The sequence below is a fragment of the Phalangium opilio genome, unplaced genomic scaffold, assembly GCF_054372755.1.
Source record: "Phalangium opilio isolate 3A_F unplaced genomic scaffold, DU_Popi_V2 ptg000056l_1, whole genome shotgun sequence".
Lineage (NCBI taxonomy): Eukaryota > Metazoa > Arthropoda > Arachnida > Opiliones > Phalangiidae > Phalangium > Phalangium opilio.
Window position 1 is genome coordinate 1,051,411 of NW_028324175.1, and position 12,075 is coordinate 1,063,485.

At 35.0% G+C, this 12,075-nt stretch overlaps 1 protein-coding gene and 1 long non-coding RNA gene across 2 annotated transcripts; both read right to left on the reverse strand.

Annotated features, from left to right (window-relative positions):
- Nucleotides 1-2,388: 2,388 nt before the first annotated feature.
- Nucleotides 2,389-3,145, reverse strand: LOC149667666 (uncharacterized). Its single transcript, XR_016367921.1, has 2 exons — nt 2,714-3,145; nt 2,389-2,632 (listed from the first exon to the last, which is right to left on the reverse strand). It is a non-coding gene; the product is annotated as an uncharacterized LOC149667666 (long non-coding RNA).
- Nucleotides 3,146-4,396: 1,251 nt separating this feature from the next.
- LOC149667667 (uncharacterized) lies at nt 4,397-11,174 on the reverse strand. Its single transcript, XM_089840923.1, has 5 exons — nt 11,157-11,174; nt 10,011-10,149; nt 8,377-9,897; nt 4,585-4,644; nt 4,397-4,419 (listed from the first exon to the last, which is right to left on the reverse strand). Exons 1-5 carry the CDS (start codon nt 11,172-11,174, stop codon nt 4,397-4,399), a joined length of 1,761 nt encoding a protein of 586 aa, XP_089697049.1.
- Nucleotides 11,175-12,075: the final 901 nt, after the last annotated feature.

Consider the following 12,075-nt stretch of genomic DNA (forward strand, 5'->3'; position numbering starts at 1 on the left):
CTCTTGACTGAGTTCAAAGATCTCTACGAGGATTCAAACGTATACCTTCCGAGAAAGGTTTTTTACATATGTGAAAATAAAAAGTTTTCCAATTACTCCTATGGAAAAGCATTCCATAGGAGTATTGGGCACTGGCCTGAGACCCTGCAAAAGTTGAAAGCGAAGGTAGAGAAAGAAACTAAAGTGCGTTACAACGCCGCGGTGGTTAACCTTTACAGGGATGGAGAAGATAGTGTTGGATGGCACTCCGATGATGAACGTGGGGTTCATTCAACAATTGCCTCATTATCTTTCGGCGCGGAAAGAATGTTCTTAATGCGCCCGAAAGGTACAAGCCGTGCTACCATTTCGGTTAGCTTAACCAATAGATCCTTTCCTTTAATGAAAGGCGTTAATTGCCAAAAAGATTGGCAGCACTCTGTGCCTCGAGATTCAACCCCCAAGTTAAAAGAAAGGATTAATATTACCTTTCGATATATGGGGGAATTGCATAGCACTTCTGCTAAAGCAAATCCTCCATTTCTCTAAAGGTAATATTATAGCACGGGTTGGAATGAACTCCTCTTTTGTTATCGGAGTCCATCCACCCAATCGCCAACAATACCACCTCTTCCTTTTTTTGCCTTTGCTTTCTTCTTTTGTAGGTTAGGCAAGTAAAATTGAGAACACTGTAGCGAAATGTAGCTTGGGAGAGCTTTTTTTATAGCGTAGCTTAACGGACTGAAACATCAAGCACGCTCGCGCAAATTAAAAATTAGTTAATTCTAAATTAGAATTAGTTTTGGATCGATTCGGTTTTGCTAAACAAAAGATAAGGAGCACGATATGTTTTTAAAAATTCAACAAATAACGGTTTATTACAAAAAATTAAAGAAAGTATTTTAAAAAGAGAGGTTGATAAAATTGTTTTTAAAAATTGATTTACACGTTCGACGCACTATTATTTTAACCTTTTTTAGCACTTGAAATTTTCTATCTAAACTCGCACTCGCACTATTCTAAGCTACTTTATTATTTTTTATTATTGACCAATTCTACCGGTTTGGTCCTAGGACGCGCTCTGTCCCTGCGCTACTATTGTTTGATTTTGTAGTAAACAGGCCGTCTTAGTGACGTACCCCTGACAAATTTTGTTAATTTCGAAGCGCAGACTTTACATGTTTTTAACAAAATGTTCAAAACAACCTCTTTTTCCGAAAATACACCTCGGAAAAATACTTTTTACAATAAAAAATCAAAAACAAACTTAAATTGAAAATAAAAAAGGATATTACATTCACAATGGAAAATTACAAAATTTAACTATTCAACGAAAAGTTAATTTTTTTGAGTTCAATTAATTGATAATTATTGTTCGACACTTCGATCCGATATAACAATATATATATATTATTTCCAATAAAATAATTGGTTTACTGATTTGGCCTTCGTCGATTACAAATATAGCATAATATCGATAATTTGTTATCTAATATAACTTAATAGTACCTCGATTGTACAGTAGGTATACCTTACTAGAGTGTTACACGTTTATTAAAATACCTTTTTATATTAAATTGCGTAACTCGAACGTGACTTTTTGAAATAAAACTAAATAAGGTAAGAGTCATTTAAATTCATTGTTAAATAATACAATAAGTTCATAAGATATGTTCCATAAGTGTATCATTGGTTACTGAGAGCTTGTCATGAAGTGAAACGTCATAGATTCTCGTAAAGCGACTTCTGGTGAAGCGCTGTCAAAGGCTTAGTACAGACTAAATAGGAAGACTGCAAAGTGCAAAACAGAGTGTAGTCAGTTCTCGCGTCGATGTCGAACTAGCTCTCATTAAGTCTCTAACATTACAAAGTATAGGTAGTGTCATACTTACGGAACATATCTTATAAACTTATGTTTATCAATGAAATTCTGATAAAAAAATCGCGACAGAAAATTCGACGCTCTGCAATTATTTAATGGAATCAAAGATAGAATGGTCTACTTGTTGAATTTAAACCAAAGTTTTATTATTATTTTATTTATTTTTTAAGAGTCTGAGTAAACACCAGACGGAGCCCAAAAAACCCAGGAGTAGAGCTATCTCGACGAATCAAGACAATGATCCTGAAGGTGCCAATGTATCTATCAATATCAGGGATCAAGATGTTGAAACTAACGCTACCCAACAGCTAATCCAAGCCCATGAATCAACGTTAAGTGTTATAATGTGTCAAACATCATCAAATAGTACATTAACTCAAGCGACACAAACACTTCACCCAGATGATTCTATGGCACATAAGCTAACCCAAACCGTAGATGCCACACACAACACACGCAATGACAGCGATGAGGTGCTTGTATCGCATTTAACTATTCAACGGTTATCAAACGAGGATAAGGAACTCGTAAAGACAATTCAACGCCTTAACGCGTACAAACTAGCTTGGGAGAGGCTTTTCACTGAAGATCAGATTAAACGTGTAGTGGACATCACACGTAATTGCCAGTGGTCAGCTCAAACCAAGTGTGAATCCTTGTCTTTACTTCATAATGTTGGCAACAAAGGTTATCAGTATCTTAGACACGGTGGATTCCCATTACCCGCAATTAGAACATTGCAAAAGTCCATTGAAGTGTTCCAGGCACCTCCTGGAATTCAAGACGATGCACTGAATATCCTTAAAACCCATGTAATAAGTCTAACAGACATGCAACGGAAAGTGGTCATACTGGTGGACGAGACCCAGATTAGGCAAGCGGTTGAATACGATGCTGGGCTGAAACAAGTAATTGGTAACGCAACCCTTCCAGGAGACAACAAGGCTACCCATGCTGCCATGATAATGGTACGCTCCGCTAGTCAAAAGTGGAAATATATTTTGGCGTACCACCTAACAGGAAACAGTGTCAATGGACGAGATCAAACACAATTAATCACGGACTGTATCAAAGCTCTTGACAATATTGGCCTGCAAGTGGTTTCACTAGTGAGTGACATGGGTCCCAACAACCTTAGAAGTTTAAATCTTATGGGGATCAAGGTTAATGCACATGAGAGACGAAACACATTTCCTCACCCTTTGCAAACAGAGTAAAGACATTTATGTGATGGCTGATCCACCCCATGCGTTCAAGAATATTAGAACAGCGCTCTTGAACAACACCATGAAAATACCACCCGATATTGTAGCTCAATATGACCTTCCAAGTGACACCGTTGATGTGAAGTACATAAGGGAACTTGTGAACCTGCAATCAACGTCTGAATTAAAATTGGCACCAAAACTGTCCGCGACACATGTAAATCCATCGCATTACCAAAAAATGAGGGTTCCACTTGCGCAAGACGTCTTAAGTAGCGCCACAGCTGCGGCCTTGGAAAACCTTGTGCAGGTAAATAGCCTTGACCAAGCTGCGAAGACAACTGCTTGGTTCTGCCGTTTGATGTGCAATTGGTTTGCAATCATGCGAGGTTGTTGCAAGAGCAAGGCCTTAAATGTAGAGAGAAGACGTCTGCTACAAGAAGTAATGTCCATCATTGAACGCATACAAATCGGGCGTTCTTGGAAACAGTGTCAGACAGGGTTAATAATGTCAACAATATCAATACTTCACTTAGACGAGTACCTAAGACAGGATGGGTTTACATATATCATGCCAGGACGATTCAATCAAAACGCCTTAGAGAGTTTGTTCAGTCGTATACGTGACAGAGGAAATACATACCCTACAGCAAAGGCATTTAGACAGCGATTACGAATATTGCTTATTAAACAACTGCAGGAATATATCTCACCAGACATTTTGACTACCATAGTAAAACCACCAGTGTCTCGTAGACATTGCAACCTTCATGAGCCTTTGGAACGTGATAGTGTCACAGTACCCTCTGACAATAATGTGAGTTGTAATGCAACGGATACCATGTTTGCCTGCAATGTCGTTGAAGAACTACATCCTGTCCTGCATATGCCTGATACAGAACGCATTCCAGATGCTCAGCGTGAATTACTGGAAGTCTTTGAAAGATACCAAGAGGCGGATGACTTGCATAAATTACCTGATCCCTATAACGCATCCCTCCAAGTAGACGTCATGGAAGGTGATATATCGCCTGAGGATGAATGTTACTTAAGTAGATCATATGATATGTATGCGTGTAATGGTCCTGATAGCCTGGGATTTATTGTTGACACTCTAGGGCTTACTAGCACTAACCCAATAGATATACCTGTAACATTAGACAGTATGTCAGTCTACTATCTAGCAGGCTACATTTGCTTTTCACTTGAAAACAAGGTGTGTTGTCAATGTTTCGATAGCATTTGCGACCCCCAATCTAACCATACCCTGCATCCTGATGCAATTCATGCTGGAGACAAAGCTTTCGGAAACCTCAAACAGCCATCAACGTTATTCCTCAAGTTTATTACGTCCTGCGAAGAATGTTTGAGGGAGAAACATTTAGATAACCTAGATACAGTAACCGATCCTTTTAATGTATTTTCCAAGTCAGTTCATGAATATACAGACAGGTACAGACACATCTTTCGCGAGTGTTGCAATGTAAGATCGAAGGCCATAGTGAAATATGTACGTACCTGTGTTCATATACGAGCGAAGCATGTAACCAAAACGCTCAAAGGTGGACCTATTCTTCACTACACGAATAAATAGTTTATACATAAACACATTGTTGGTGTACTCAGTTAATGGATAAAATACCTTTACATATATATACATACCTTCAAGTTACCTACCATTGCCGCCTATATTACCCGTTGCCTTGCCTTAGCTTAGACGTTAACGTACTTTTTCCTATTACATGAAACAAAAGCAGACGACATATGGATTGTGGGATTTAGATCATTTCAAATCAGTTCTGCAGTTCCGAACTGATGGAGGGAGTGTATAACGCCATCTATTCACGAACACGCGAAACAAAATGCGTGCACCGCCGTAGATGAAACCTTTGATCTGTGACGTCGAATTTCACCAATCGGCGCTACTCGGTCTATAATTACTCTACTAACTACTAGGGTTGACAAAAATCATGGGGGGTTGACACTTGACAGACAGAGAAAAAAACATGGAAAAAAATGCCTCACCACCACCCGCCACCTTCTCGCAACACTTAAGGAAGCGTCCACCCGGGAGCAGCACTGTAGGTATAATTTAGCCAATAGAGTAGTAGTGTTCGGTATGGTCAAAATTCAAATCCGCGAGACCGCAACGGACGGTTCAACGGTTTCCGCCTTGCCATTGTGCTTGGGCTTAGGGAAGTGACTCAGATAACTATTTCAACTTTTCAAGAAATAACGTTTGGACATTGGGATCATTTGATTCAGCGTTCAGCCGTTCACGAAGACAGGTTAGTAATTAATAATTACCTTCCTGGAGATACTTTCAGGTTAAAAATTCAAATTTTTAATCAGCGTTGGAACACTAAGGCAAGTTAATAAATCATAATGACTTTCCTAGAGATAAGTCCATATTTTCAGGTTCAATTTAACCCTTCATTGGACGTTACGAATCTATCTCTCATGGCTTCAATGGACCTTGCAAAGCTAGGTTAATTAATCATAATGACTTTCCTAGAGATAAGTCCATACACTCTAAGAAAAAGGGGAGTCAAAAGGGAGTATACATGGTGTAAATATATTTTTTATTCCCTTTAGGGGAATCATAAAGGAGGAAAATAAAAAGTACTCCTTTACCACACCATTACTACTCCCTAAATGGTGTTAAAAGGGGAATATTTTTAATTACTCCCTTTCGGCAGGTGTGTTAAGGGAGTAAAATATGTTTTATTCTCTTTCCATAAGGGAGTAAAATAGATTTAATTCCCTAAATGGTGTTAAAAAGGGAATATTTTTAATGACTCCCTTTCGGCAGGTGTGTGAAGGGAGTAAAATATGTTTTATTCTCTTTCTATAAGGGAGTAAAATATATTTTATCCCCATTCTACACCCCAATTTATTACTTTCCTACATCTTCATTAAAATTATTTCAAGAGCTTAAATTTCCGATCTCAAATTAGTCTCTTTTAATAAGTTTTTGGCTTATCAAAATAAAGGTGATAATTGTTATCCGTTATCATTAAGTACAAAAAAGGATCATTTAGAACAAAACTTATTATTTAAAAATGATCATTTAGAACAAAAATTATTATTTAAAATTATCATTTATAGAACAAAAATTATTATTTGAAAATTATCATTTATAGAACAAAAATTATTATTTGAAAATTATCATTTATAGAACAAAAATTATTATTTAAAAATTATCATTTATAGAACAAAAAATATTATTTAAAAATTATCATTTATAGAACAAAAATTATTATTTAAAAAATATCATTTATAGAACAAAAATTATTATTTAAAAATTATCATTTATAGAACAAAAATTATTATTTGAAAATTATCATTTATAGAACAAAAATTATTATTGAAAATTATCATTTATAGAACAAAAATTATTATTTAAAAATTATCATTTTTAGAACAAAAATTATTATTTAAAAATTATCATTTATAGAACAAAAATTATTATTTAAAAAATATCATTTATAGAACAAAAATTATTATTTAAAAAATATCATTTATAGAACAAAAATTATTATTTAAAAATTATCATTTATAGAACAAAAATTATTATTTAAAAATTATCATTTATAGGACAAAAATTATTATTTCGAACAGAAATTATCAGAATAAAAATTGTCATTTAGAATGAAAATTAAGTAAAATTTAGAGTCATAATTAATTATTATTTATAATCTTAATAAGGCATCATTTAGAACCATAATTAATTATGGTTTAGAATCTTAATAAAGTATCATTTAGAACCATAATTAAGTATCCCTCAGAACAATAACTAAACGCCAGTTCGAACAAAAATTTAGAAAAGTTTAGTACTTCAATGTTTAGTCTTTTCAAGCTAATTTTATTGCTGCCAGGAGGCAACATGGTCGCCCATAATGCAACGTCTTGTTACGGCGACGGCAGGGTTCCTCCTTTACACCACGGACCTTTTATAATACACCCCTCCTGCGTTTGTCCACATTTTGGCTGGAAATTTTACTCTTTTGGATTCCGAAATAAGGGGGCCCAGGAGGGGGGGAATCGAAATTTCTATAGCCCTTCAAACATAATTTTCAGAAACTACAAGGCTAACAGCAGTTTTAAAAACTACTTTTGTAATGTAACAGCTACTAAGGGAACGATCCCCAAATTTCGCTCAATACATGTATCTTATAAAGCGCCTACGAAAACCTGGAAAAGTAAGGAATTTCTTTGGGGAAATTTCATTAAATTTCCACGCTTTGTAAATAATTATATAGGATTGTTTACCGCGCGTTATTTACATAACTTAGCCTCCTAATTAATCTGAATAAAGATATTGGTGACCCTTTTCTCAAAATAACTAATGCTATAATTAACTGGATTATTAAGCTTAGATTTATTTATTTATAGAAGAGAACGTTTTAAATAATTGCAATTTCAAAGAAATATTATTTTAATATTTTTAAAAGTAGTTCATGTTTGTAAAACACCCATATCGCAAGGTTACGTACAATTTTTCTCTAATTTTATATTTATCTACTATGTGGTAATTTGTAAATTTTCCAGCTTCAATTATTTTATATTGTGATTTTTCACCAGTTGCAATTTAATAACTATGCAATTTATTAGAAAATTCTTTGCAGTACCAGATAGTTCCCGCAATTATTAAACGGTTTTCTATAGAAAAAATGTAGTTAATTTCGAAAAACGTTGGCTTGTGAGAACTACTTGGTTCGTATAGAAATAGGTTACCAACCGCAAACTGAATACTGTCGTAAATCGCGGTTCTGACTGAGTATAATTTTTGAGGTAAATCAGGGCTAAGTAAATTTTTTACTGCAGTCGGTAACGTTGACTGATCAACTAATGATCCCAATGACGTGTTTTCAATGCAGGGTGACCTTTCTGATAACCAGTTATAACATTGATAAAATTGGTGTTTGTGAGATAAAGTTTTCGTAATGTTTTTGAAATTTTTGCAATTCTGGGCAATGGATTTGAAATATGAGTGCTTGCTCTCAAACCTTATGCATGATATGTGACGTAAGGGGCCAAATTTCCTTACACAATGCGCGTAATGAATTAGGTAGTGAAATTTTGGGGTAAGAAATTCTTGACCACATACTTGTTTAGTGTGAGTGAGGAAATTTTTAATAAAATTTTCGAGAATATGTAAACTATCCTTCGGCATGGAAGGGGCGAATAAGAAATCACATATTTCCCTTAGTTCGAGATACAAGTCCCAATACGGATTTTTTTCAGGAATGAAATCGATTAATATAAGAGGCAACAGTCTATGTAAGCAGAACATTTCTGTGGCAGTACCTTTCAATTGCCCATTACCTAGAATTGCATTACGAATTTGAATTTGAGGCCTATTTTTTTCTGACTTTCCGTAAGGAAAGTCACAAAGTTTTTGATTAAAAACCTCAAGAGTTAGTCCACCCGTGGAAATTAAATTTGATATCACTAGCTTAAGAATTTTTGTTATAACACCTTCTTGCAAATCATGCATGATGTCTACAGGAAGCTGTTTTGTCAAATCAAAGTAGTCCAGTTTTAATAACGGACTTTCTGACCGTACCCCGTAAATTGACCCTTCCCTTTCGTCCATGGCCAAACATTCCAAATGGTAAAGGTGCCGACTCATTGTCCGCGGCTCTACTTGTGATTCGGAGAACTTTTCTCCTATCTCAGTTTTGTCCGTCATACAAAATCGGCAAATTCTACCGGAATTGAAACACGTATTGAAACCAGCGAGTTTATGCAAGCCTAAATTGTCTCCAGAAAATATACTGGCAAATCCCCGCAGTATTTTCTTTTTGCATTTTGCATTGATGCCTTCAGTAGCCAATTTGTCCAAATCAAATAATAAGGGTCGAAATACTTCGTGCCACCCAAAATCATCAACATCTTTGGATTTTGTCAGAAATACTAAAAGAAAATCACTCAACTTGGTTCGGTACTGGTTTTTACGGTTTAATAAGGAAAAATAGCATCCTATAATTTTTTGCTTCCCTCTTTTGGATACAAGAGGATTAACCACTTCAAATTCGTCCTCGTATAACTGAAGCTGAATCGTATCAGGATTCAAGGCGTTCTGTTTAATTATTTCATTTGAGATTTCTCCCTGTTTAAAATGCGCAATTAAATTTTGAGGAATGCTGCTAGTATTAATATGTCGTCGTGGTTCTTCTTCTTTCTCGTAAATACCCTCTAAAACCTTTAAAATTGGTACATAATGAAAATGACTATGTTTTTTCTTTTCAAGGCTTTGGGAAAACGTAAATTGCTGGGGCTGAACCATTTTAAGTTCTGTAGTACAATAAGACGTTATTTTGTAACAGGTGTTTACGCTTATAAAAGCATCCCGAATATCCTTGGTGTGTTTGGTTAACTTTTCCTCCTCAAGTTCAATATTATTTTCCCGCAGAACACTTATTATTTTGGAGCATTGCGCGTTTAGTAAATTATCACAGAAATCAAAGATGTCGTTAGTTAAATTCTCAATAACGCTTAATGGCAATAAGTGCTTTTCTCGGTATTTCAAAAGAAGTTTCACAAGGGTATCTCTCATTTCTAGGGGTTTTAAAATAATTTCTGGGTCGCCTTCTTCCCTATTTTCAGAATTATCTCCATCCACGTTCATATTTTCATCAATTAATTTTTCATTTGGTACAGTTGAAACTACTTTCAACTGGGTTCTTTCATCTTCAATCACATTCTTGTGTTTTCTATAAACGTGTTTTCTGTAGCTTTCCACATGTTTGAAACATTTACCGCAGTTATTTAAACCACACGTAACAGAAAAATTGGGTTCATGTGCGTGTTTGTTTTTAACGTGTGCTATTAATAATGTATATTTTTTTGTGTAGAATACGCATTTTGAGCATTTGTAAGGTCGAAAGGAACTCATTATTCTAGTTTTTTACACTTATTCAATCTTCAAAGTTTTTTACTTTTTCGCGATTCGCACCCCGCGATGGTGGCACGAGAAAAACACTGAAAAACCAGGGAAGATAGAAGAGGAATAGAAGTTCCCCCATTTGCCGGTTGTCTCTTGGAAACTTTCCATTCCTTGTATTTAAGTTCTTTGACCTAACGTAAAAGAAGAACGTTTTCCCCCTTCCCGTTTTAAACCTCTCCTTCTATTCCTCTTTCTACGTAAAAACCAAAGTGCTACCACCCCTTTCTTACAAGTAGGCGAATGTATTTTTTAAAGCAGGCGCCGCCAGTCTATTTCTTCTTGTGTTTGACACGAAGGAGAGAAAAAAAAACTAAGGTGTGCCCTATTGCCCTCGCTCGCTGTTGATCTTTCTTTCTTCAGCAACCTTTTAGTATCTCCCAGAAAGGGTAGGACGCGTCGGAAAGCATTTTTGCGTGGTTATCCCTTATCCAATTAAGAAAAATCTAAATTGAGTTTTCAATCGTTAATTGTATAATGAGTGAACTGACAGTGTGTCTAATTTGCTATGGGGATAGGAAACGGAAACTTAAACTTGAAATGGAAAATCCAACCTTGTTAAATCTAAAGATTGCTATAGCCAAGGATCCCGCTTATTTGGACATCAAGCAAGGAGATTTTATATTCCAGGTTTGTAACAAACGTTTTTATGGAAATATTTTGCTTGTGAAATTCTAATTTTCAAAAATGATTATCAGATTTATCATGATTTTGTGAGAAAAATGTAAAGGGTCTTTGTTTAGATTTCATGTGACTTAGCCTTGAATTGGTTTTTAATTCAGATTTCTGACTTAAACAAAATTAATATATTAAATCCCTCAGTCTATCAAATTTTTTCTGTTGTGTTAACCGTCCTAAATTAATTTAGTAATTGAACAACTGCCTTTCATGTGGCTAACCTACTCGGTTTCATATACTTATGGTATATCTGTATTTTACTTATGAAACAGATTCAACAGAGTAATTTCTTTCCCATATACGGCAACGTCATAACCCTCTATCTCTTACGTTAGTGATATCCCCCCTCCCCTTCCCTTCCGGGGGCAAATAGAATTCTCTAGTACAAAGTTGCCCCTAACGTAAGGGATACACAGTTCACTCCCCCTCTCAACCGAAATTACTCTACTGCTAAGGTTCCCACTTTCCCTGAGTGAGTCATTCCTACCCGCAGCCGGCCGGCTTTGTATGGAATTCACACTAGGTCAAACTTCCCGCCCCTCCTCTCTTTTTTTTCTAAGAAATAACGAATGGAAACTTTTCGGAGATAGGGAAGGCTTGCTGCTTTTGCATAGAAAACAAGATGGCCCTAGGGCAGGCGCAGGCCTAGAGATATTTTACCAGTCATTTACCGATTTTAAAATACCTTATTTTTCCGTTGTAAATTAACGAAATTTACCGGAAAATTACCATCGATTGGCAAAATAAAAATAATTCATAAGTTATAGTAGTACATTTTTCAAGAAATCATGAAATTTTTGTAATCATTTATCCTGGGTTTGTTGAACAAGTCTTAAATGGGAAATTTGCTTCAAGCCAATCGAATTACTGGCACGCCAATTAACTCTTTGAGTATTGAAGAATTTAATTTTTTAATCAGTAAATAATAATGACGGTCGACATATTCTTACCATTTTAATATTCAGTTTATTTTTTAAATTCCCCAATATCTAACATTAATATAAAGTAGCTTATCTTGGGAATCTTGATTCAAATTTTATAAGCTATAATATTTTTCACTAAAATAAAACACGCATAGAAGAAATTCGCATGAAAGCCTATAAAATATTACAAGTTTTGAACTTCGCATCTCTTTTAATAAATTAAAACATCTCCAGGGTTTCCCACAAAAAATAATTATACATATGGATGGGTTTTTATAGAATCTTACTTCATAACATAATTTTTTACCTCAATTTGACCTGGATATAAATTCAAATAACCTGTTTCTATATTATAATATTTTTACTCCGCTCTTCACTTTGTAATAAATATATTTCAGTCATACGATGCGGACTTCAAACAAGATGTAGATTTGTTTGATTCCTCAAAAATTTAAAACA

Excerpts from the sequence above, each read along its gene's own strand:
- LOC149667667 (XM_089840923.1), bottom strand. Across the intron at positions 9,898-10,010 it reads GGGGTGCGAATCGCGAAAAA|CACACGTTAAAAACAAACAC; the intron begins GTAAAAAACTTT and ends CATTATTAATAG. Across the intron at positions 4,420-4,584 it reads TCGCTCGTATATGAACACAG|GACGTAATAAACTTGAGGAA; the intron begins GTACGTACATAT and ends CATTCTTCGCAG.